Below are 27,835 nucleotides of genomic sequence, written 5' to 3'. Positions count from 1 at the left end.
AGGTAATTTAAACCTTTTATTGTAAAAATCAGTGATCCAGAGGCTATACCATAAAAATGTTTTTATTAACTGTAGCTACAAAGTATATTGACGATAACATGGGCACTTTAAAGGGCTGTAGGGCGGAAACTGGATTTTTCCCAGCCTTGTGACCAAGTCCAATCTAATTCTCGTGGCCAAATACCCTATATTATAGAAAAAAAATTAAAATCCTTGGACAAAAATATAAGTTTGTCCGGACACGCTCTTGTTTTAGAGTATAGGATTACCGGTACTAGTTAGTTGATAGTACATTAGGAATATATCATTCTAAGGAAATAATTTAACGTCCACTTTTCATTTTTATAATGTTTTATTAGAGGTTTATAATCACATAGGTGTAAAACATAAATTGACCTGGATTATTGACTTAAAACTAATGTTGCTTAGTCTTCAAAAAAATTAAAATAGTTATTGTGAAAGTCTTGATTTCACCTATAGGATTTGATAATACAATAATTGATTGAAACTAAAAGTTCATATCAACTATTTAGGCACATCAACCTATAACACACACAGATCCATTAAAGCCTTAAGTTTCAATAGTATAGGACATATAAGCTATAACCACTTAAAAATAGTTTTGTAGAAAAATTCATTTTTCTTTTATTAACAAAAATTATTAAAATAAGCATCACTTAAGTGTAAGAACTACATAATTCCCTGTGTTTATTTGAAAGAACTTACCAGCAGGAGACAAACTAGTCCCTACCCTCTATTTACTCCGTGACTCTCCACAATAAACCTTCCCTTAACCACTTGTCCAAAATAAATAAATGTATATTTATCGGCTTTGATTTATAAAACTAGCTAGATATAACTGAACTTTTCTATAAATTGAGAGACTTCTATTCCCATTCATTCAGTGGGAATAAAATAAAATTGTGTCCATACTGATCAAATTTTGGACAAAGGAAAAAGTACTAACTTTTTCAAACCAATTGTAGAGAGTCAATGTACATTCTGTGAGTACTCATCAATTTATGCCAATATTATGAGTGTTTGTATTTTTGTAATTACAGTAAAATATTTGAACTGGTGGAAATATCTGATAGTATTCCTATTTTCGTATGTAACTTATTTCAGTATTTTTTAAAGTATCCCAATTTTCCAAAAGAAAATGTATATTTGCAGTATGGTAGATACACATAATCTCTAAGGTATAATAAACTGGTGCAGCAATGTAACACAACCACTTTGCACACTTTCCATGTTACTTTGATGGTTTGTGTTTGTGGAGTCTATTGTGGAAGCTCGATTGGAATGATTTTCACAGCTCTTCGCCAAAACCTTCTTACAACAGAGATCTCTTGAGAGTGCTCTCTACCAGAGAGAACTGAACAGGTTTTGGCTGCGTAGAGAACTGCTGCGGAACTGCGGTGAAGCTATGCAGTGAGTCGTGAGCTGCGGCCAACCCCACAGATACACATTCAGCCTCAGTCAGACCGGCCAACATACCACTGATGACGCCTGCGGCCAGGCTGCATAAACAAATATATCTTACATTTATGTTATTGAAGCAATAATTGCAGACATTTCCTTCAAAATTAGTCGAAACAAGTTTTTGCACTGTTTCGGGATCTGATCTCGTCTTCAGTCAAGAAAATACTATAAAAATAATATGTTCACAAATGGATGGGTTAACTAATATTTTAGGTATTTTCTCATCTGAGGATGGAATCAGATTCCAGATTCCAATTGTTGTCAAAAATAAAAGTTGTTTGTCAGTAATTGTGAAGGAATGCTGTAATCCCTCAAATGACATAATCTAACCATTACCAAATTGAAAGTCAAACAAAGAATTAAATGTTGAACAAAAAACTGTACATACTAATTCAGTATTTCAGCTACAATTTCTCAGACTATCCCACTTGTGCTATAATCAACAACAATAAATCAAATTTGAGTGGATATTAATTTAACACAAAAAAGCTGTTCTGATATATTTTATATAAAAAATAATGATAGTGTGAATGTGTGAAGTAATTCATTTTCATTGAGCACCTTGGGCAAACAGCAAACTGTCATTGAGTATTTAAGTACCTACAGCAAGTAGGCCTACTGCAATAAAAACAATATCTCTTAAAAAACTAAAACTTAAATTGGCTATGTGAAACTTTTGTAATTCCTGCATTAATTATTTCTGTAGGCCACTTGAAAAACCACCCATAACTCCAAAATTACATAATGTATGAAAGTACATAAAGACAGGGGTTAGTATAGTAATTCTTACAGAAAATCTGGTAAAATTAAAATTATCAGTATTAAGAATCTATTTTTCAGGTGTCCGAACGAAGATTCGATAAATTTTGCCATCGACATATTACTATTATTAAGTTATTGATAAATTGCAGGTTTAAGAATTAGTTTTTACTTTTCGAATTATTTAATCAGTAATTTTATTAAATAAAAAAAGAATAAAAAAAGGGTACTCATGTTATTTTATATATTATTTATTAATCAGTAATATATAAAAATTGCATACTTGTGTCAGTCAATATGTGTAATCATAAATTTTGTTTCTTTAACTGAAAATGCTTTTTCCGATAACTAAAATAGCGAACTATAATAGCGCTAAAACATAATTCCAGAAGTTGGCGCAAAAACACGTTGAAAAGTTTAGTATGAAAAAGTACGACCTGAACTTCCTGGAATTACTCATGAATTTTTTCTGGTTGGCTTCGTGGATAACCTGGTTAACAGGTGAAAGATTATTTGATTTAGTAAATATACTCACCAGTCCCCAGCTCCTGATACACTCTGTACATGGTCGAGAGGAGAGCAAGCGTAGTATCTAGCAGTAACTGAAGCTCCAGGATTCGGTCTACCAACCATCTGTAATAAGCATAAAACACTACAAACCACACATTTCAGACTTATTAACCCTTGATTTGGGCACACTGATTCTGAAACACTCAGGGAAATGTAAGTTATAAATTATTAGTGCAATTAAGTAGAGAAAACAGAATTATTGACCAATTTTAATTAGTTACGTCATTGACTTTTGTAAACTGAAGCCAATAATCAATATTTTGGGGGAGCGAGCTGTAGTGGTAGACGAGGGACTTTAGTCCTTGAGGCCCCAGGTTCAAATCCCGCTAAATCACCGATGGATGTGATCTAAGTAATCATGACACAACCCCTAATAATGTAAATAATAGTATGTGAGTAATTGTAATGTCAAAGACAAATCCAAGTTCATGCCTAGAATCCTGACAAGTATCAGATTCTATTAGTGGTCAAAAGGTCGGGTTCTACTAAAATTAATTGCATACAGGTTATAATAAAAAATAAAAAAAATAAAATTGTGATGCTGCTTAGTAAAAAGAGAAAAATCTAGTGCAAGAATCACAAACACTGTGCACTATAGAGGAAAATTACATTATTTCCATGAGAGTAGTCTTTCCTACTCAAACCTTCATTTGTTGAAAATGCTGTTAGTGAGAGTAAATTTCTCCTATTTTTATGTTCAATGTAAAGTGGTTGCGAATATTTATTTTACAACGCTACAAAACAGCATATGCACCATTGTGCCAAAATGGCTTATTGTACCAGATTGGACTTTTTCCCATTTGGGTAATCCTACTGGTAAAACAAAAACCCAATCCAAGCCCTCATGCTCTATGTTATATTAAGCTCAATATAATCTACTATACAGTAATTTCAAAATAAGAAGCAGCTAAAGACCTGTTATTCTTATAAGAATCTGAATTATGAGGCTATATTGTGATACACTCACCAGCACCCCTAGAGCTCCCAATGTAACCATGACAGTTTGTATGTGTTTTGCCAGAGGCGACGCCATACTCACCACTTCTTCTAGGCTGGTGACTTGGTCTTCACCAGAACCTACATCCAACCCTGCAAAGAATACGTGATCAGTGAAATAAAACCATCTTACTTTATTCACATCTTTAATCCTTGTGTACGTGATCTGAAGATGACTCTACAGCGTTGAAACCGGTTGTGACATAAAAACAACGAGTTGGATGTCTTGAATGCAAGTATTTAAACCCCTTTTGTTTTTATAGTTGCCATATTTTTATTGTTTAAACATTTTTAGTCAAGACTAGAGGTTCTAATGAAGACTGAAAACTGATTTTGTTCCATTTACAATTTTTTCATCATTTACAAAAAATTTACTCAAGATTTTAAAAAACCAACTTAAGTTTTTCTTGTAAGGAAAGTCCTATCCCACCCCTGTCACAGAAAATCAGGAAGGAAATCCCAAAAGAAAATTACGATCCCGTCCATCCCTAAACCAGATTATCGTCGCTAAACTGCTAGAGCTTACCTGAGAGTCCAGTGGCTAATTGATATACAAAACGTCATAAAAATTAACACTCATACAGGGTTAGTAAAAAGTGTGGAGACCCCCTATTATTTTTTTAACGGCCCATACTAGAAAAACTAAACTCGGCACACCATTATGGCATGTTATGAAATACTTTTTGGGCATAACCGCCACTTGGTGTACATCCCCAAAATGGGGGATTTTGGGGGAAACTAAAAAAATTCAAATACAAAGACGCATCGAGTGACCCCTCATTTTAAAGGTCCTGGTAAAAGAAAACCAACAACGCAAACTAGAGGTCTCTATCTCAGTTCATTACAAAATGGCAGCCAATTGAAATTCTCATAAGTTCCCAAACCCAAAATGGGGGATTTTGGGGGAAACTAAATAATTTTAAATGATAAGCCCCATTGAGTGACCCCTCATTTTGAAGGTCATAATAAAAGAAAACTAACAACGCAAACTATAGGTCTCTATCTTAACACAGTAAAATATGGCAGCCAATTGAATATAAAATTGCAAGTTATTTCCGATTTCTAAAGATTTCAATCAGCTTCCATTTTTTACTGGATTGAGATAGAAACCTCTAGTCTGCGTTGTTAGTTTTCTTTTACCAGGACCACGAATGAGGGGTCACTCGATGGGGCTTATTATTATTTAAAACTTTTGAGTTTCCCCCAAAATCCCCCATTATGGGTTTGGTAAGTAAGTGGCTATTAGGCTTAAAAAGTACTTCATAACATGCCAAAAAGGTGTGTAGAGTTTAGTTTTCCTAGTGTGAGCCGCTACAAAATTTACAGGGGGTCTCCAGACTTGGAAAGCTGTAAGTTAAATTCAACTTCTGAGAATTTCAATTGGCTGCTATTTTTTACTGGATTGAGATCAAGACCTCTAGTTTGCGTTGTTGGTTTTCTTTTACCAGGACCTTCAAAATGAGGGGTAACTCGATGGGTCTTTGTTTTTGAAATTTCCCCCAAAATCCCCCATTTTGGGGATGTACACCAAGTGACGGTTATGCCCAAAAAGTACTTCATAACATGTCATAAAAGTGTGCCGAGTTTAGTTTTTCTAGTATGGGCCGTTACAAAAATAACAGGGGGTCTCCACACTTTTTACTAACCCTGTACATTACTCTAATAGAGAAATTATTCAAAGAGTAACTTATATTGAGGAGTTTGAAGAGAATTTCTCTAATCTATGAGCCCCTGGACTCTTCTCTTTCTCAGGTAAACTAGCTGAACTCTATTCCTTAAAAACTCTTATCAGTCATTTGCATTTCATTTAACATATTATTTATTAGTTATGAATTACATCATGATTATTCACTTACCTACAAAGGTGGCAATTTTTCTCAGCTCTTTAATGTTGGGTGTTATAAGACTAATGCCCTTCCAAGCATCACACATGAACGGAATGGTAGCTTTCGATACGTCGGTGGGTTCGAACACCACTGAAAAATTATATTGTTGTACAGTACTCGCTTCTTATGGTTTTATAAAAATAGCAATTATATAGTCTTATATTGTATTACTCATAGCATGACCCAATTGAAATGTTATCTAAGTTTTTACCAACCCTCTAAATAAAATATGGCCTCTTTTTACGCTAATAATAAATTGGAACTAAATAAATTAAAATCAATAAGCTTGGTTAGCTACAAAACTTTACATGTAAAAACAGGTCAAAAAAGTAAAAGAATATTCAGCTTAATGTTTCACATTGATTGGCTTTCTTCATTGGTAGTATAAATCATCATGTTGGTCAAATTTGTTGAAAACATTTTGTTATAAACCAACACAGTTCAATGGACAATTTAAATATTTATTCTATGAGAGTGTATCATGATAATACAGTTTGCAAATACAACATTGGTGAAACATGTAGTGGATTTTATACCTTGTTGAGCTGATAGCATAATCTATGGATGATCTAGTTTTGTAAAGAGCTAAAACAATAAATTCAAATTTTAATATGAACTCTTAATTGGTTACAACGTCCTTCACCATTAATTAGTAGATACCATCCAACAAAAACTGACTCTATCTTTCCAGAAAATTAAATCACCGTTCAAATAAATACTCAATTACACAGCAAAAGTTTTGTAAAACAATACTATTCTGTTACTTTTTGCTTTTGTCACCTACCTGGAATACCATACTTGGAGCAATGTTCAAGCACAAAAAATATTGTCTCTGCTGGAATGTTCCCATCAATGACAACTGCCAGAGGATCTTGCAGATATTTGCTCACCTACGGGGAATTCAGTCATGAGACTGGGAACAAAATAGTAAAAACAAATCATGAACTTTTTCCATCTATTACTAATCTCTACATAGTAGAACGAGCGGTTGTCAACACCCAAACACATGAACATAGTTAACAAGTGGGTAAATATTTATATACATCATACTTTTTTTTACGATATCTATTTATTAGTCGGAAATACATTGATGGATTGGGAAATCTGCAGAACCAAATTTAACAGTGCTTCAACGTTTCAAACCTAGCAAATCACAATCAATCTGTTCTTTGTGAACCAATGTTATGCAAAGATTGAAAAAACATCTACAAGTTTATTTTTGCACAAGGCTCTAAATCTATAAGTATAAAAGAGGATGTTTGTATATATATATATATATATATATATATGTTTGGCAGTGATAAACTCAGACACCGCTGAACCGATTGCCACGAAACTTGGTACATACGTGTAGAATTTCATGGAATAGGTTTATACACCATCAATTTCGTGATCCGTCCAATCGGCTCCGCCCCAGTGGCTCTGGAGTTTCCCATGTTAACCTTATGGGAAATGGAATTAATGAATCTTAACAGCTGTTTCAATTAAACAAGTTGGTTCTGTTCTATGATGTTCAATAGCATTAAAGTTACAAGGATTACCAACAGGGTGCAGCACTATTATTTCTTTTACATTTAATTATGACAACAGCTAATTTGCAACCAAAAGGTGAGTGAGCGTAGCGAACGAACTTCAACCTGGAGGCGTGTTAGCGTAGCGAACGAGCTAACCCGAAGGCAAGTGAGCGCAGCGAACGAGCTCCAACCTAAAGGTGAGTGAGCGTAGCGAACGAACTTCAACCAGGACGTGATTGAGCCGAATAGAAAGACCAAAAATATTGTCTACCCACTAGCATTAATATAAGAGCAATAATAAAGAATCGGTTATCCTTTGTACTATATGTGTTTCATTAGTTGTCGTACGTATTTTAATTTAGTTATAAGCACTTCATATACAATAAGACAATTAAACGTTACGGTACTTAAATTATAAATAGTCAAAGGCAAGACAACGTCTGTCGGGTTCAGCTAGTATAGTTATAAAAATGTTGTTCTTTGCTTAAGTTTTAGCAATCAATATAGTCAAAGATTTTAGGAACAGCTGTAAAAATTAAATACTGTGCTATTAAAATATCAGCAACAGTTTAATTTTTTCATACCTAGACAAAGTTACACCTTTGACTATCAATAGTCAATGGTTACACATAAGCTTAGCTTAATTTTGGTTTCTGGTAGATCTACAGATGTATGAAGTTGTTTGTTATTTTTAATTTCCTTAAAACATGTATATAAAGCTTTACATAAATTAAAGACAAAACAAAAATATATTGACGATCTCAATAAAGGTTTATTTTTGGAAACCATAGTGGTATTCAGGATCAACCACCTAACTGGTGAGTGATTGCTGCTGGAGCCACTGAGGACCTCTTTAAAGTGAAGGCAAAAGTCCGACAGAATACATGATAAATGCCCAAAACCCTCACAAATTTTGACACTGGTTATAAACTCCCAAAGATGAAGGATTTTTGTCAAAAAAATTGAATCACTCCAATTAAAAAAGCCAAGGACCAAGCAAGTTCTGAAGTGACACGTTGATGACAGCTACTCACATGTTCTGTAGTAATGACGTCGTGGATAGACATGTCGCCCACTCCTAACCTCATCTCTCCACGATGGTCCAACACACAGGTGTAGCTGGCTGTCTGCTGCTGCTTGGAAACCAACACTCCACTGTGATCCTACCAACACAGTCAGAACTTACTTCATGATACAACCATAATTTGGACATAATTTATTTTAGCATTTCATAACTCCAACGTGCAAATATTCATTCAGGTAGGATAAAAATAAACTATTCAAGGTCTGGCAGATCGGTAGACATCAGGAGCATTTGGCAGACATCGGGTGCGATTGGAAAACGTTAGGAACAATCAGCATGTGCCGTGCACAATCAATAAGTAGACAGTAATAACATTAAAAATCTTTACTACCCTTCAAAAATTTTTGGGTACAATAGGGTTTGTCATTTAAAAAATTGCCTACATAATATCACGATGTTATTAAATATATATCAATATCTAATCAAAGAATAACAAAGATAACTTTCATAGGGTGGGATCGACAGACGTCGGGTACGATTGGCAGACTTTGGGAACGATTAGTAGACATCAGACGCGATCGACATTTGTCGGGTATGACAGAAGCCATTGGGCACAATCGGTAGACGTTGAAAACGATTGGCAGATGTTAGGCACGATTGGCATATTTTGGGGGTGACCAATCAGTATATGTCGCAAAAAATTCCAAACCCAAAATATCCTGAAAAAAATCGTTACTGGAGTTTGGACAAATTTGTATCCTGAATTTTTGAGTTTTGTATAACCACAGAGAAGTAAGGAACAGGGGATAAATTCCATGGTACACTTAAGGAGCATGGTCTCCCACTAGTTTGGTCTTCCACTAGTGCTGGTGTCTAGGGCCAAGTGCTGCACTTCAAAACACTTACCTAACCTAATAAAGCCCCAAACTCTCATTATGCCCGACCTACCAGCCTAAATAAAGAAACCTTAAAACGATAATTTTGGAGTGAAAAAATTGTTTGCTCCAAAAGTACCAGAAGGAAAATTGCTTGTTGCCTAATTTTGCCAAATAAAAAAGCGAGGATGATCAAGTTTGGTGAGTCGGTGGCTCAGTCGGTAGCGTCGCGGACTTCGGGCCCAAGGCAGCAGTGTCGTGGGTTCGGATCCTGGTCACTGCCACTAACTTTTATCAGTACAGTTCACCTTTGTACTGTACCGGCTCACCCCCTGCTTTGCTGGATACGTTCCACGCACAGATCTGTAGTCTATGTGGACGGGCAAATGCAAGGTTAAAAGAGGCCGCCAACCTCTTTTTATTAAAAAAAAAGTCAGCTCTAAAACCTAATGGATAAATACCGGTACCGAAGTCCTCCTGAGTTCTCTTGTACTCACCAAGTGGTTGACAGTTTGCTCTATGAGGTAAGTGCCGTACAAATCGTCCCCGACTGCAGAGACGAGTTTAGGCTGGAGATAGGGTGACAGTTTGGCCAGTGCGTCTGCTATGTTACGTCCCACGCCACCTCCACTCGAACGGATATGTCCCTGCAATGTGCGCCCCTCCACCTGCACTGACGTTACAATATATTATTTTATTAAAATATTTGTGGAGAATACAGTGAAATCCCAGTTATAAAGTAAAAGAAGGGGTGACTTTTGAATAACCTTTTTTCGGTTCATCAATGGTTGGAATTCAAAGGCTAGATCAGTTTAAAAAGATCTACAATGGTCGTATTTTACGTTAATTACTGTCGTCTTAAAATCTACAACTGTAAACACCAGGTACAATGACTCCGGCCAAGATAGAACTACTGAAGCCACGACAGACAGTTCCTGTTGCCAAGCTGATTTTTTAATTGCTTTGAATTTTTTATTATGGTTTCGGTTTATTAACGTGCGATTAAAAGCTATTTCAGTGAAGTACAATGCATTAAAAATTAGGTGTTTAAGATTGACATCAAGTCCTTTTCTGTTCGGGATCATCAAGTTCCTAGCTGGCGTTACGTTTTCTGGGAGTTTTTTTTAGAAGAGAGCTTCCATGTTGGCATTTTTTCATACAAGCTTTATACAAGGTAATCTGTAAATTAGAATGACGAAGGCAGAAGCGTTTCTTGTGTGATGTTAGTGCAGGTCTTTGTTTCTGATTTAGGAGGTGAAGACTGCATGGATGATTTCTTTGTGTGTGTTGAGTTAGGTTACCGTAAGGGAATGCAGTAGGCCAACTTTAAATGCTTCTCAACAGCTTCATTGCTCTTTGAGTCATTAAGGATTCTTATCGTCCCTTTTAGATGTATCAACTTTACTGATCAGGGAGGGTTAATTAAACATTTTGCATTATCAACAATTATTCAACAGCTATGTAAATTATTTTTTTATCGAAGGTTTCAACAGTTCATTTGTAAGATTTGGTTACAAAGTTGAGAAAAAACACAGATAAAATTATATAATACTAGCAGAATACCCGTCCTTCGTACGGGGTTTGCATATAAGTATAAAATGCTTATTGCAGTTATACTCATGCTTTGTGTTCGCAATGGAAGAGGACACAGTTTGAGAAAATTTGGTTCTTTTAATTTACGGAAGCTATAGTATAACATATAATATAGCAATAATGTTCTACCATTACTACACCTAAACAATAAAGAAGTAAATTATCGAATATCCGTACAATATAAAAACATTATTTATAAATTAAAACATAAACTTAACTGTAAATAATCCTACTTTAACGGTTCTCATTGTGCATCACAGCCTTTTGTTGCGGCTTGGTTCAAATTGGCTGTTATCATGAATGAAAAATCAAATAATAGTGCTGCACCCTGTCGGTGAACCTTATAACTTTTAAGAATATTTAATATCATAGAACAAATTGTGTAATTGAAACAGCTGACAAAATCCTTTAATCCCTTTTAAATATGAATACTCATAAGGTTAACATGGGAAACTCCAGAGCCACTAGGGCGGAGCCCGAAAGGATTTCTGAGATAAGAATATGTCTATATGTTAATCGGGAATGTGAGCTATAATTATACTAAATTTCAGCCCAATCCGACCAGTAGTTAAAGCGTGATTGAACTTCAAACAAACAAACAAACAAACAAACAAACACACAAACTTTCACATTTATAATATTAGTAAGATAAGATCGTATTAATAACACCTCCAAATCTGGTTATCACTATTTCACATTTATTTCATAGTCAGTATGTGTGGTGGTATACACATGTGGGGTGTACAGTATTGTATTTTATAATAGCAACCAAGTGGAGTTAAAAAGTAAACATATCACAACAGTCAATAAATGTTTCTATGGAAACAATTTACATCTACAATCAAATGACTGCCAAAACACTGAATGAATGCTGTTAAAATTTTGCAGTCAAATTTGTAAACTCTTATAGTAAAAGTGACTTCTGAAGAGTGTGATCAGGAAGAGCAGTTCCGAGCAATACTGGGCAGAGTTTGTCCATTGGCTGCCCCGCCCCGTTGCTCCAATCAGAAGTGTAGCAAGTGACCACTAGTAAGCAACCAAATGAAGACTAGAGTGGGAGTTTATGAAACCCGGCAGCATCTTGAAAAGATGCTTCATCAACGCAACGAGATGTTTCGGGCCAAGAATGAATAAGAGAAAATTAACACTATGGATGAGGTGATGGAGCTAAGGACTTCAAGAGGAAAAAACTGAAGAGATGAAAGTCAAAGGAAATAAATCAACCACTCAACGATTTGCCTGAGGATGAGTTGAAGCGGAACAACAAGGAGAACATCAAGGCCTTCAGGGTAACAGAAAAAGAGAGCGTAAAGCTAAGAACTTCTAATATTAAGTGACTATGTATATATAGTGTTAAGTTACTTAATATGTATCTAGTATAAGTACTTTTGTATTAATATTAAGCTGACCGAGTGAGGTGGCATCATGCCATTTCACATTCGGGAGGTCTGACTATCAGACCGACCATTCCGAGGGGAGTTTGTACGGTTTCTTTCCTCACTTAGGCAAATGCCGGAATGGTTCCCTCAAGGGCCGTACCCCGCCAGGCAGAATGGAAGATAGAACCCTGTTCTAATTCTGTTTGGTTTCATGCACCCCAATTAGGAGACCCATAAATAAACATATTTTCCCCATTCTTGTTTTGACTTTTTTGTTATCCTTTAACTAGTGAAGAGAGGATTAAGTTAGAAATATTTTGGATTTTAATAGCTGGTTTTGGTTTTTTTGCTGTATAGTCTAAAGGAGTAGTAAAAGGTGTAAGGAAACAGTAAAAAGTAAATGAGCATTTCAGTTTCAGGGGGACTACTAGCCATGTTCTTAGGACTGCTAGTATCAGCAAAATCGGCATTTGATTTATGGTTATGTGATTTGCAGTGCATAGAAAACATAGAGCTGAATGTGGACATTAATTCAAAATCCTCACATGCGGACATTAGAATCATATTTCTTCCTACCGCACCACTTATTTGAAAATGCTGTAGGTCACAATAATGAAATATTCTTATTTTCTAAAGTGAGAGGTTTTTGACTTTCTTGTACAAAGAGTGATAGTAACACATTTCTTACTAAAAACTCATTTCACACTTTTTCCCAGTTCAAGTCTTTGTTGGTTAAAAATGCTGTTATTGATGCAGAAATATTTTTATATTTGTATAAAGGATTTTTATTTCTTGTGCCAGGATGTACTCTTTTCTATGTAGTTAAGCCTGCTATCCCGACAACAATCCTTAAAATTTAGGCCCTTGTGCCCAATAATCCATCATGAATTTGTCCCATCAAAAGAGTTTCATTATCAATCTATTGTATTGACTATTTAAACCTAAAATCTTACTCTCTGTTAGGAAACACTATTTGGGAATAGCTCTTTTAATCAAACTGAAAATTGACTTAGTTGTTTTACAAGTGAAAGAAATAATAAATTAATCTTATATTTAGTTTTGTACTCTGTAACTAAGATTTTTATTGTGATATCTAACTGAACATTACCTTAAACGGTTCTTTCACAGACACTACAGAATCCATGTTTGATCCTCCAATGACAATCTGCATAAAAATAATCATTTCGATAACCATAGTACTACGTAATCAAATGGCATAACTAAAAGTTTTATTAATAAATCAACATGTCTATGTTTACCAGTAGTAAAAAAAAATACTAACCTTAGTTTTCCTCAATAAAACTAATTTTGTAAAAAACATAAATTAATTTTTATTTACTTGTGTTCCTCTTAGGTGCTTCGTTAACTATTTAGGTGGTTTTGAGGGGATGAGATTCCATCCCTCCATCTCACCCTAACTCTGAAACAACAGCCAACAGCTGATATGTAGATTAAATATAAAAAAGTGGTAGGGGAAACCAGGAAACCTTATCCTTAAACCACCTAAATTTTTGTGAACTGACTATAGGTAATTAGACATTACAGCCCCATCCCCACATTAAATTTGTAGCCAGATCTTTTGTCAAAATCATCGTATTTGATGTGAGCCATCGACAGATTGCGCTGATCTAAATTACTAAATTATGTCGAGTACACAAACGTTTTTACCAAGTCAAACTTAGGGAATGACTTATGGTGAGCTATATAATCTTTGATGACTCATCAACCTGGTCAGCAACCAAAAATAAGGTATAAAATAGAATTTTGGACACTAGAGTATTCTGTGACTGGCTCACACATTTAAGTTGATTCTTGATCAAAAATTAGCAACAGCTGGTCCATATAGATGGGATGTCTTCTTCAGTATCCAATAGTCAATGGTAATACTATACATTTACCATTTGTGCAAAACAACATACAAATAAATATTTGCTATAACAAGGAATCAAAAACTAAGTATAGAGAGTTTTGTAACTTAGTTTGTAGATCTAGGAATTTATGAAATAATATTACAAAAACAAAATAAGCCTTACAGGTCGTAGTTTTGTAGCTCTTGAAGATGAATGTATGTTTGGAAATGTTTGGCGCTTTATGTTGTTAAATTCTGGTTGTTTGACTGTGTCTTTATTTATACTCCTGAAATGTTATGTCACAACAGAATAAATAAATAATGCAGTCAAGAAATAAAATCAACTAATAAAAATATAAAAGAAATGTTTAAATTTTAAAACTTTTACCCAAAAGGACATAACACCCTCGCAAAGATCAGGACGATCAAGTTTTTGAACTTTTTCATGCAAGGTTACTCATGTAAGCCAAATTTCATTCAAACATTAAACTTCTGTAAAGTAGGCCAACATCGATACTATGCCTCTGTTTCACAATAGTAATGTTGATGAAACTAAATGTCATATTTTCACTGTCCAAACATTATTCTCCCAACATAGAAATGCCAAAAGTTAAATAAAACTCACCCAGAGGTTTTATCTGCAAGAGCAACAGCTACTTTGGCACCAATCATAGCATTATTCTTTATCAGGGCGATGTCTGTGAAACATATTAAGGAATTTGAACAGAAACAGTTTTATCCCTTTGTCGGTGTCTTTGATTTTAAAACATGATCGGTGACACACAAGAGTTTTTTTTTTTGTGTTGAAACATTCAAGACAAAAAAATTTTTTATACATCAATAATACAAAAATGTATTATAACAATGTAATCAATAAATGCTACATAAAATTAATAAAAACTCTTACTTTACATATTTATAAAATATATAGCAAACATAAACAACACAATCGGTGACTCACCAAGCCGGGCTTGTGTGCTACCCGACTTTTCAGGCTTCAACTGATTAATAGGGGTTTTGCGAGGAACTAACTAACAAATGTATTTATTAAAAAATATGTTTTTTCTTTTGTACAAGGATACTTGTATGCAAGGATTTTCCACCAGTGACATCCTTCAAGTGCTCCAGGATGAAGGGAGTGACATCTTTCCCTTTGATGTTTTTCTCTTCAGCCATCTTGAGAGCATTTTGAATGGCTGTCTCCATTGAAGCATCTAAGAAAAACAATTGACTTAAATGAAACCTTATGTTTCTGTACGTTCACAAATTGTCCTCAGCTTACACAGGTAACAGTGTTATAAACACATTTGCTTGTAGCAGTCATGTTAAGTAAATCAGTCACCAAGAGAACAGGTTTTGAGTGAGGCTAAATGTTAAAAACTGTTTTCCTCCTGAGACTGTACCATCAATCAGCTGGTGCTCCCTGGGTACAGGCACTGCCAGCAGTGTTCCACTCTGCAGCTGTAGTTCCTGCTGAGACTGTACTAGGGCTGCCACCTCCTCTGGTGTGCTGAGACTGTACGGAGCTAAGAACTCGCTCTTCTCACAGTAGAATGCTGGGAACTGTCTGCTTGAACCGTACACTACCACACACACTCCTTGCGTTTCCTACGAAGGATGTACCGATGGTAGTTAGTTTTTATTTGAAATAACAAAACAAAATCAATATTATTTAATCATTGGCTAGAAAGATTAAGAAAGAGTGACCAGCAGTTTAGAAGTTTTAGTTTTGTAGGGTTGGTAGTGGTTAGTGATAACCAGGTTCAACTTTGTCAGTTTTAAGTTCACTGGAAATATGGTCATCTAAGTTGTGGTTGCTGTAGAAAATTGTAAGTAGTTTTAATATTGTTTAGTAATAAGATTTTAGCTGATTTATTGTATATAGCTTTGTAGAAAGCACTTTTGGAAAAAGATGAAAAGGAATGAATAGTTTTCAAATCAATTTTAATGCATTTCACAAGAAAAGAAAACAAGTAAAGTTTATACAGACCTGTTGAGTTTTGTTCTAGGAGAAGCACATTTTCACAAGAAGTTGTAAAGATCTTAAATCTACTTTTAATTATTAGAATTTATAGAGAATAGTTTTTATTGGGTTTCTGTGATGTTTTCAGACAGAAATCAACCACTTCTTGGTACTACCACTTCTTGTTCACCTTCTTATGATTGGTCCAGTAGCTTTTTGCACCACTTCTAGTTTGCATGGTATCTGCTAGTGCCAGTTTTGACCATAAAACCAGTGTCTCTGTTTAAAGTAAGATCTTTCCACTATTTTATTATTTAGTATAATTTTTGGAAGTAACAACTGCATATTTAATTTCATTTGGAAAGTGTATTTTGAGAAATTTGACATCCATAAAATAAATGTATCTTTGGCCTACTTTGTCTTTTAATTTATCTCACTTCTACTACCAGCTTAAATTAGATTCATCCTAAATTAAAGTATACTACCTAATTGGCTACAAGGTAGGGGTATACAAGTGCGCCACTCTGCTAATGAATCATTTAAAATTAGAAGCTGGTAAAAGTGAGAAATACATAGGCCTACATGATTATTGAGGATTATGCCTATGTTAGAAGAACTACAGCAAATAAATAGAGGCTGAAAATTTTCAACATGTCAAAATACAATTTAAATTATCTAAACAAAGAAGAACTTCTGTACGAGATAAGAATAAGAGGGGAAGAAACGAGTGATAGTGATGTAGACTCTTTAAGAAAAACTTTAAGATCTTGTATTAACCAGAATACCGATTTAACAAATTTAAAAGGTTCATACACTTTATCTGGGGAAATAACTATAATTGGGGAAAAGTGTGAACAAATTGATTCTCTAATTGAACAGTGTAGGGAAAATGTGACTAAACTCAAAATAGCTAAAATCAAGGCTAAACTAGTGCATGTACAAAACCGGACTACTAATCTATTACAATGTAAGCTGGATCCAGATAAGAAAGTTAGTTTAGACAAATTAAATCAGCAAATCTTAAATAGTTTTGAGCAATTTAAAACAATGCATACCTTCTCAGACCAGGAGATGGGGGATTTTGAAGAGGAGCTGAATAACTCTATAGTTGAGAATGAAATAATTGAGGAAAAATTAAATCAGTCTAAATCGGTAGTTCCACCAACTGAAAACTTCACTTCATCAACACCTCAAAATGTCGAAATTGATTGTTTTCAACAAAATGTTCCGAGTCAAGTCATAAATAATCAACCAAACTCATGTACAGTTGTAAATAGTAGCCTAAGTCCTAGTAGCCTTTTTACAAAGTTGTCAAACCCATTGGAAATTTATTTAAAACATTTTCCTGTGTGTAATGGTTTAGAAACAAACACATTGTTGCAGTTTTTGAGAAACCTAGTTACTGTCCGAAATGAAACTTCTTTATCTGAGCAAGATTTGTATGAGATTCTACCAATTTATTCTACAGCACCATTAGTGAATAAAATATTAGAATTCAAAAGGGAATCAAAATCAATTGATTTGTTGCATGCTAATATAATCACCACATTTTTGCCAATCACCTTAAGGGAAAAGCTGAAACAAGATTTAATATTTCGACCTCAAAAACACCTTGAACCTTTGTCTATATATGTGCATGAAATAAAAATAAACCACCAGGTATTAAAGTGTGATTTAACTGAGAGTCAACTTGTTAGTTTTATTAAGAATGGAATACATCCTGATTTGCGCAACAAACTAATATTTGAGAAGAACCCTGAAACATTTTTAGACTTAGATCATCTTTGTATAAGTTTAAATAATGTAACATACAATGATTACCTCAGAAATCAAGGTTTTCCAGTTAGTAACATTAGTGTTAGGAAACCTTATCTATCAACTGATGATAAGCCTAGGATGGATAAACCAAATCCAGGAGTTCAACGACCTATTAGTCACTACTCAAATCGTAACAATGAAAGGCCTGTTTGTTTTAAATGTCAAAGAGTAGGTCATATTGCTCGTAATTGTTACAGACCAGATCCAAAAAACTAGTTAAGCCAGGAAAAACACGTAGCCTAGACTACAAATCTGTTTTTCCGGACGGCAAGAAAGAATTCGGAAATAATAAACCTGTATATAGTTCTCATAGTCCCAATTTTAAGTCTGAACTGAGAAGAGTTGTTAAGGATTTTAATAAAATAAATTCACCTGGATTAAAGAAAGTAAAAGCTAAAACTGTAACACATTTACCCTGTATTTCTGTGGATTTAGGAAACAAATTAAGTGTGGGAGCTTTGTTAGACACTGGAGCTAGTCAAAACTTTATAAGCTTGGATTTATACAACAGATTATTGGGAAATAAATTAATTATGAGTGAAAATACTTGGCAGGGAACCATAGTTGCTGCAAACAATGAACCTTTGAACATAAATAAGCAATGTGAAACTTTGATTAAGATAAAATCATTTACCTGGAAACAAACATTTTTAGTGGTTGAGTTAAAATATTTTGACATGATTTTAGGATACCCTTTTATGTGTGCAAGCAAGTTAAACCTAAATATGGATCGACAAATGGGTTATTTTACATTTAAACCTGAAGATGAAATTAAGTTAATTCCAAGTACTAACCTGAGTGAATTAAGCTTAAATAGTATTAAAGTAGGAGATGTTGAAATGTGTGAAGAAGCTGAGAAGTTAATTAAGAATTTTCCTACTGTTTTTACGGATAAGATAGGATCAGCACTTGATTTGGAAATTGAGCTTAAAGTGACGGATGATAAACCTGTTAGTATCCGCCCTTATTTTTTAAGTCCACCCAAAGTAGAGAAGATGAAAGCTATAATTGATGACTGGATAAAACAAGATGTCGCGGAAGTTTCCACTAGTCCATATAGCGCCCCTGCATTTTTGACTCAAGATGACAGACTTGTAATTAACTACTCTGAACTCAATAAGAAGTTAATCAATGTAGATTACCCGCTAGGAGATATGCAGAATATGTATCAGCATCTAAAAGGAGCTAGATATTTTACAGTCATAGATTTAAACAAAGCATTTTTACAATGTCCCATAGCTTTAGAATCCAGAGATTTAACATCTTTTAGTACAATTTTTGGTAAATTCCGTATGAAGAGAATTCCATTTGGATTGAAAATAGGCAGTAGCGTACTATCACATTATTTGGACAAAATATTTAATGACGTCAAATTTCAGTATATGATTAACTTTTGTGACGATATAGTTGTATATAGCCCTGATAAGAGAAAGCATATTGAGCACGTTACAGAAGTGATTAAGAGATTAGCAAAACACGGACTTACGGTAAATCCACAAAAAGTCAAATTCTTTTGTAAGGAAATAAGTTTTTTAGGACATATTATTAAACAAGATAGCATCACAATAGATCCCGAGCGAACTAACTCATTAATGAAATTTCCTGCTCCAAAAACTGTGAGGCAAGTGCGACAGTTTATAGGAATGTGTGGTTATTGGTCTAGATATATTCCTAAATATGCTGAAATATGTTTACCTCTGTTTGGGCTGAAGAAGAAAGGTGTAAAATTTAAATGGAACGAGGAGTGTCAAAATGCATTTGAAACCTTAAAGAGTAAGATAGCAAATCCGCCTATACTACAAATGGCCGATTTTTCTAAAGAATTCGAGTTGCATACCGACGCAAGCGACCTTGCAGCTGCTGGTGTTTTATTGCAAAGAAATGAGGAGGGGAATTTAATGCCTATTGCTTACTATTCGAAGAAATTCACACCTACTGAGATGCGTTATAGCACTTACGAAAAGGAAGCTTATAGTGTAATATTGTGTGTAGAGAAATGGCATCAATTCTTGGAAGTAAGAAGTTTTAAATTAGTTACTGATTGTCAAGGTCTTAGTTTCATGCTCAAATCTCGAAAAAGCCGTGGAAGATTGTCTAGATGGTTTGAAAGGTTGTTTAGTCTTCCATTCACAGTTGAACATGTAAAAGGTTCGGAGAATATAATAGCTGATGCGTTATCACGTATGTTTAGTGGAGAGAAAGAGAGTGAGACGGAAATTCACGAAACTAATCTGTTAAGCAATATCAACAATGAAGTCTATTTTTGTAATGTGTTAAATGAAATACCATTGGATCTTAAGGACATTAAAGTACATCAAGAGAGCGATGAAGAGTGTAAGAAAATCATTGAAAGCATCAAGAATAAGACTAATAATGAAAATTATACCCTGAAAAATGAAGTTTTATTGTTTAAAAAGAAGATTTATTTACCCAAGAAACTGTTTAGTGTAATATTCGCATTCTATCACAACTCATTAATTGGTGGTCATATGGGAATTTTTAGGACTCAAAGTAAAGTAAATGAAAGTTTTCACCATCCTGAATTAAATGAATTCGTAAAAGGTAAAGTCCGTGAATGTAAGATCTGTCTGATGTCTAAGTCGGAACAACGTAAGTTTGAAGGTCGACTGATATCTGTTCCTGTAACTCAAGCTCTAAACACTGTGTTTATTGACCTAGCTGGACCATTTCCCCGATCAAATAAACTCAATCAGTACATTTTAATTGTGGTCGATGCATTTACCCGTTTTGTATGGTTGTACCCTCTGAAGGATTGCAAGACAAAATTCATCATAGAAAAATTGAAGATAATTTTTGATAGTTTCTCAGTACCCCGAATACTTGTGTCTGATAATGCGAGTTATTTTACATCCAAGGAATTTAAGAAATTCATGTTCAATAACTATGTGGAACACAGAAAGCTAGCTGCGTACAGAGCAAACGGAAATTTGTCGGAACGATATTTGAGGGAGACTAATAATGCTTTACGGAGTTTTTATGGTAATCAACATGATAAATGGGATTCAGATCTGGGACTGATTGCCACAAGTTTGAATACTGCTGTAAATAGTTCGACTAAATCGACTGCTTTTGGTTTAATGTTTGCCCATCCTTGTAACAATGCACTGACAAATTTATGGAATGTTAATGACATTATTTCGGAGAAGTTAACTCCTGATCAAAGGAGGGAAAATTTGGAGAAAGCCATAAATAACGTCAGAAGAAGCATTGCCAGAAATCAAAGAAGGGAGAGATATAGCTATCCTCGGAGAAACCATCCATTTAAGTTGAATATGGAAGTGTACATCAAGACACATTATTTAAGTAATGCAGCGAATAAATTCAGCAAGAAGTTAGCACCTAGATACGTTGGACCTTACGTAATACGCTATTTTCTGAGTGATTCAACAGTACTAGTACAAAATCCTAGCAAGTTAGAAGACGTGAAGAAAATTCATATAATTGATTTAAAGAAGAGTTAAGTAGTGAAGAGGACCAAAAGTAACCAATGTATTGATGGAAGAGGAAATGTGAAAAATGGAATTAAATGGAAGATTACGGAAGACTGAAGCTAAATTGGTCTTTATAATATGTCTGTAAAGTAGAAGTTAGATTTGTTTAGTTGAATTATTAATTAGTTAAGGGATTTTAGCAAGCTAAGAGGGAATTTGAAATTTTGTAAATTAGTACTGTGGGAGTTGTTTTAGGTTCTTAAGAATTTTTCAAAGTTTTAAAGTGTTTTTAGTAAGAGAGTGTATAAATGTGTATGTATTGGTGAATGTGTGAGTATTTGTGGCAGCAAAAGGTAGTATGAATCTGTATGAATCTAAAATGGAGTCTGAACGTAGTGTATGAGTGGGATTTTTACTAAATGGACGCACAAGAACATTTTGATTAATTTTGCACTTGTAAACAGGGAAAATAACACAGAACACAAAACACTTCACACGAAACACACGAGGGAACATAAAAACAGGGAATATAACACACTGGGATAAATAAATTAAGGGAAAACTAAAGAAAAACACAGCACACGCAAACGACATAACTAAACTAAACTGGAGAAGTGAAAGTTATTTGTCTTGTCTGGAGTTGATGTTGGGAGGGGTCAGTGAACTGTGAGCGGATGTGAAGAGTTCAAATGAGAATTAAATAGGCTTGTTTAAGATCGCTTAAGTAATTGGGGGTTTTAAAGAAAGGTTTTATTTTAAAGTATAATTTTTGTAAATAGGATTGATAATATTTGAATTGTCATAGGAAAATGAAATGGTTCAAAGTGAAAAATTGTGTAAATAGAAGTTGTTGTTTTGAGTAGAAGGTTCTGTAAGGTGCTGTAAACGTGTGGAGGCTATTTGAACTAGGAGTTAGTGTTTGTAGAATTTGTTGATAGGTAGCGCTAGTTGAAATGTCAAACGGAGTTAGAGTTTTATTATTTGTTTTAAAAGGTTTGTTTATTTTCTTTTGTAGAGTTGTTGTTTTAAAAGGAAATGTAAATATTAATTTTGAGAAAGAGTGTATAATTTTGTTTATGTAATTTCAAGTTAAGGAGGGGAAATTCTGTACCGATGGTAGTTAGTTTTTATTTGAAATAACAAAACAAAATCAATATTATTTAATCATTGGCTAGAAAGATTAAGAAAGAGTGACCAGCAGTTTAGAAGTTTTAGTTTTGTAGGGTTGGTAGTGGTTAGTGATAACCAGGTTCAACTTTGTCAGTTTTAAGTTCACTGGAAATATGGTCATCTAAGTTGTGGTTGCTGTAGAAAATTGTAAGTAGTTTTAATATTGTTTAGTAATAAGATTTTAGCTGATTTATTGTATATAGCTTTGTAGAAAGCACTTTTGGAAAAAGATGAAAAGGAATGAATAGTTTTCAAATCAATTTTAATGCATTTCACAAGAAAAGAAAACAAGTAAAGTTTATACAGACCTGTTGAGTTTTGTTCTAGGAGAAGCACATTTTCACAAGAAGTTGTAAAGATCTTAAATCTACTTTTAATTATTAGAATTTATAGAGAATAGTTTTTATTGGGTTTCTGTGATGTTTTCAGACAGAAATCAACCACTTCTTGGTACTACCACTTCTTGTTCACCTTCTTATGATTGGTCCAGTAGCTTTTTGCACCACTTCTAGTTTGCATGGTATCTGCTAGTGCCAGTTTTGACCATAAAACCAGTGTCTCTGTTTAAAGTAAGATCTTTCCACTATTTTATTATTTAGTATAATTTTTGGAAGTAACAACTGCATATTTAATTTCATTTGGAAAGTGTATTTTGAGAAATTTGACATCCATAAAATAAATGTATCTTTGGCCTACTTTGTCTTTTAATTTATCTCACTTCTACTACCAGCTTAAATTAGATTCATCCTAAATTAAAGTATACTACCTAATTGGCTACAAGGTAGGGGTATAAGGAAAACAAGACAATGATGTACGCTCCGGTATCAAACTATTATGATGAAATTAATAAAGTTACTAGTAACATTTAAGTAAACGGACATTGTTAAAAATATTTATGCAAGTTTATTACATTTTGAAAACCAATCTTTAAAATGGTACCTGAGACAATCATAAAAGTCGACATCCATTCCCATGTCAAAATGCGTAGCCAGGTTTTGATTAAAAAAATTAACTGAACTAAGCTGTTAAGAGTGAGCTGATGTCAATTAAATAGTTAATTTACATTTTAACCAATTCAAATGAAAGGACAACTATAGCGCTCATGTTTTACGTCAAATCATCTATCACAGTAACAAAAACTAAGAAAAACTTGAATTTTGACAGTTGTGAGAGTTACATTTAATTATGTTCTATTTGTAAGAAATTTGTATCTGGTCCTTAGTCAATATCCCAAAATCAATGGTAACACTCACAAGAATCGACAGCATTAGTTATCAGCCAGCTAATGTAAGAGGTTAGTGACTTACTAGATATTCCAGTGTGCGTCCAATGTCCAGTATAGACTTGACTCCACTACAGACGACAGTGACAGGTGTACGTCCTAACTCCGTCAGGTCTGCGCTGACATCCATCGTATCTTCCCCTCCTCTGTGCACTCCCCCGACCCCTCCTGTAAATGTTACCCGGTGAAGAACTATTCCCTCATGTCTTTGTGTGTCTAAATGGAATTGATGGCAAATAAGAAAATAGATGTTACAAATGTATTTTTAAAGAACCACAAACCTAGTTCTACCTATTATTAGGCCTACTGCAATGTATATTGCCTTTGGTTATTGAAATTTGCAATCTCATTGATGTTCAACTTTATTATTGAAGCACTCACCAGTAACAAATATTTTGATTCCCACGGAATGAGCCGTCAACATGGTTCCAGATACTGTGGTTCCTCCACTGAGCCCCTGGGTAATAGAAATAAAAGAAATCATCAAGGCATTAAAACAATAGTTTTTTTACGTTTATAATTTTATTCTGTAACTAATAATGACCTTAATGCTGGAAGTCTCATGGGAGACCTATCTTATTTATTTTATAGATAGGTAAGTTAATTAATGGTTTCAGCTTAAATAAATAAAAATGCCTTTATTTATCAAGCGTTTCTCAGTACAACCGCTTTTCAGAACAACTTTCACCAATAACAATAAACTAAACTAACAAACAAATAAATAGAACAATAACAAAACAGAAACAAGACAATATAAATAACAATAACAATAATCAACCATCATCATACAACTCTATGATTTTAACTCTAACTAACAAGGTATATTTGTTTAGGCCAGAGGGGAGGTTGTTTTACAGCTTTGGGCCGAAGTACGAGAAGCTTCTCCTCCCAAACTCAAGCCTCTCACTCTTGGAAAGTGAAGCTGGAGACTTCAGATTGGACTTCAGCTTAAGATTGGATCCAAACCACATTTTTATGAGGGCCAAGTCATTTAAACCTTTTGACACTACAAATAACCATTAATGGTTGGAATGCTTTGGCTGAGCCTCCCAGACAGAGGTTCAAAGCTCTAAACTCTAGACTAGGCCTAACTGAGTTCATAAAACCACTATTCAAATTTGTTGGACAATTTTTAACATACAATTTCCCATAGGACAACATTTACCATACAATCTTCCAAAGGACAACATTTATTTCTTAAACTAAGTTATTCATTTAAGGATCTAAAACACAAAAACACAGACAACAGATTAAAATGAAAATATAAATGTTGATGGATTTTGAAGTGTCAATAGTTGTGGACCTAAAATGAGAAGTTTGAAGACTAGTGATTAAGGATACCGTACACATCTTAAACATATTTGGTAAATAGTTTTAAATACATGAGGATTTCTACATATTACACGTTTTCAATTTAGACTCATCCATAGTTTCAGAATAATAACATGAGTGTAATTAGTTAAGGAGTGTCTTGTAATTGAGTATCAAACGTACACACAGTCGCAACTAAATTTGTAATGGCCATACTATAAAATTAGCTGTACAAACATTAAATAGGTCAATATTATTTTTCTAAATAACTAGACAATAAATATAGCCTAGGCTACTTATGATTACATCTCACTTTGCATTGTGGAAATCTCAAAGATAAATTTTCAAAAGGGAGTTGAGGGCAATGGCTAAATATAGATGACAAATGGAAAACTAGTGTCGTGAATCAACAAATCCATTAGTGTTGATGGGTTTCATCGTGGGCTACTGGTCGCATGTCTAGCATCAATTAAACTCAATCTGTTGCCTCTATCAGTCCAGTGAAACAGCTGATAGTATTTCACTGTGAGCGCATCGATATCATAGGTAAAACATTTTTATTCAGTTGTGTAATATTTTATGCCTAATGATTTTTTTACGGTTAGTGTGGTGTGCATCAAATTTCTCTTAACGATAAAGTAAAAAAAATGGATTTTATGGTTTTGTTTTAAAAAGCCGTAAAGATACGTGTTGGGAATAGTATGGAATTTTTAAATGAGTCTCATCTAAAATTTGAAATCAGGAGGCCAGTAAACATTTGCATCTACTCAATTAGGTTTTGTGTTAAACCTTACCTTACTGATAACATAAGCCAAATCTCGTCTAGATGTTTTTAAAACTTCACTGTTTGGTTTCAAGCTTGCAAGTAATTCAACTTCTTTTAGTGACAATCCAACTTTAATTCTGCCGTTTATAATGGCAATTGTGGCTGGTACTGCACCCTAGAATGAATTTAAATTATGGTCAAATCTTATATAGGACCTGAAAGTATTTTAGTTTTTAATTCTAAAATCTTTATTTTACATACCAGAACAATAATATTAACGAGAAACTAGTACTTGATCTTAAAAATATTAATTAGTAGGTCGTTTTTGAGTTTAACTAATTAGCTAAACCAACAACTAAATACCTTTGGTTAATTTACTTCCATTCCCTATAGTCATAGTCATAGTCAAGCATCTTTGTTATAGGTAAACATGGTTGTACATGAATAGTGTCAAATCAATTAAAAACTAAATGCTCAAGACTAAGATAAAGCCATTTTCAATTCATGTGTACCTATCTATACTTTACAGTACATATTCATTAATGGTTAACAGCTGCTTAAAACGCTAATAGTAACTTACATGGGTGATAGTCAAAAATGTCTAGTTTTCTATTTAAATAAATCACAAGGTCAAGGTTTACAACAAAAACCTCATGAGTTGATTTGTTAGCATAAAAATTTATAGGTACCTTATGGGTGACAAAATACAATAAATAGGTTATTTAAGTAGGATAATGGAAACAAAGGCAAAAATGGATGTTGTACATTTAAAACTAAGTTAGTAGGTATAGACAAACCTGTTCCCGAACTATGTTTTCAACTTCCAGAGCAGTCTCTTTGTTGTGGGGGAAAGGCATTCCATGAGTAATGATTGTGCTTTCTAAAGCTACAACTGGCCTTTTAGCTTCTAAAGCATTTCTTACTTCTTGGCTGACATCTATACACTTGGCAATTCTATGAAACCTTCTCAAAATCATCTAAAACAGAAATTATTTGCAAAATATATTAACTTAATTCAACTAAGCGTAGGATCGATGTCTTCTTCCAACGACCGTGTAAAAACAGACGTAACACTAACACTCATTGACTTTTTGGCCTCGATACAGAGTGCCATTCACAGGGTGACTTGAGCCTGCACAGATGATAAATCAAGTGGAGCTTACAGCTTGGCGAGGTTGCAGGTTATATCTGGAGGGTTGGACATCCCAGGAATGTGTAGAGGGGCTGACGTGTTTACCCTAGTGTTCTTTTACCGCTGTCACCATCGTGCCTCGGTGCTTCCAGAACTTTTTAAGGAAAGAAGGTAGCCCCACAACTAGGTGAAAGTCGAAAGTGTAATGTGGACCAAGGCCGCTTTAATAAATGGGCCCGGTGGGCCGGGGCCCAAAAGGCTTTAGGTTCGTTGGTAGCCGAAGGCAAGGTAAAATTTCCCCGCAAGGAAGGGAGGAGATGGGCACAATCTCTTGGACCTATGGTGTGTCACATGCAAACCGCGGGCACGGTGTTGACAGGAATGGCAGCGAGTTTGAGAAATGTTTACATTCAATATAACTAACTGAAATAATAGGCTAACTTACTCATATACTGGCAAATTACTTTTTACAATTAACATAAAATTGTGATAAAGGTAGGCCTAAGCCTATTTCTTTTAATTTCCTAGATTTTACTGTACTACCTAGCCTTCATTCTTGGGAAGATCTTAATCTTATATCCAATATATTTTCCCAAGGTATGATAAAAATAAATATTTCAAATTCTTACTAATGGAGAAGCAAATAAAACTCATTCGTGAATTTATTTGAGAGGTTTGTTACCCCAAATAAGTATTGGAAGTTTCATCATATTCAAAGTTCAAACCATTAACTTATAACTAGGGTTTAAAATTTGAATTGATTTTGCTAGGCCTACAACAGTGTCTGTGATGTCAAAGACACTTGGCAGAATTTAATTCGCATTGTCATGAAAATAATTACTACTCTAAAAGCACAGAACAGAATATTTACCTCACCTTGCTAAATAATGGAATTTTTATTTTTTACCCTAGTATTGCAGTATTATTTATTGTGGTTTAGTACCAGGTTTAGTCATCGATCTATGGGTTTAGTACGCACGGCTAACAGGTTAGATTGAGTGTAAACTGGTGCTG

The 27,835-nt window shown here is 34.2% G+C and overlaps 1 protein-coding gene across 1 annotated transcript; it reads right to left on the bottom strand.

The window, feature by feature from the left end:
• Nucleotides 1–364: 364 nt before the first annotated feature.
• On the bottom strand, nucleotides 365–27,793 carry LOC129000928 (uncharacterized). The gene is made up of 17 exons (XM_054428013.1): nucleotides 27,698–27,793; nucleotides 26,487–26,666; nucleotides 25,718–25,864; nucleotides 23,994–24,069; nucleotides 23,638–23,780; nucleotides 15,331–15,535; nucleotides 15,010–15,141; nucleotides 14,553–14,625; nucleotides 14,112–14,214; nucleotides 13,187–13,243; nucleotides 9,604–9,774; nucleotides 8,242–8,370; nucleotides 6,478–6,583; nucleotides 5,664–5,783; nucleotides 3,779–3,900; nucleotides 2,777–2,874; nucleotides 365–1,520 (listed from the first exon to the last, which is right to left on the bottom strand). The coding sequence occupies exons 2-17, from the start codon at nucleotides 26,664–26,666 to the stop codon at nucleotides 1,334–1,336; spliced, it is 2,049 nt and encodes a 682-aa protein (XP_054283988.1). The 5' UTR covers nucleotides 27,698–27,793; the 3' UTR covers nucleotides 365–1,333.
• Nucleotides 27,794–27,835: the final 42 nt, after the last annotated feature.

The sequence above is a fragment of the Macrosteles quadrilineatus genome, unplaced genomic scaffold (genome assembly GCF_028750875.1).
Source record: "Macrosteles quadrilineatus isolate MER2022 unplaced genomic scaffold, UCM_ALF_1.0 Scaffold_8__2_contigs__length_117827958, whole genome shotgun sequence".
Classification (NCBI taxonomy): Eukaryota; Metazoa; Arthropoda; class Insecta; order Hemiptera; family Cicadellidae; genus Macrosteles; species Macrosteles quadrilineatus.
This window is presented reverse-complemented; position numbering and strand designations above follow the sequence as displayed.

What these genes read in the sequence shown, in the direction of transcription:
- LOC129000928 (XM_054428013.1), bottom strand. Translation starts at nt 26,666, where the DNA reads ATGATTTTGAGAAGGTTTCATAGAATTGCCAAGTGTATAGATGTCAGC. An exon ending in TGGAAAATCCTTGCATACAA is followed by an intron (nt 14,626 to 15,009) that starts GTATCCTTGTAC and finishes TATGTTTCACAG; the next exon opens with ACATCGCCCTGATAAAGAAT. An exon ending in AAAAATTGCCACCTTTGTAG is followed by an intron (nt 3,901 to 5,663) that starts GTAAGTGAATAA and finishes TATTCTTTGCAG; the next exon opens with GGTTGGATGTAGGTTCTGGT.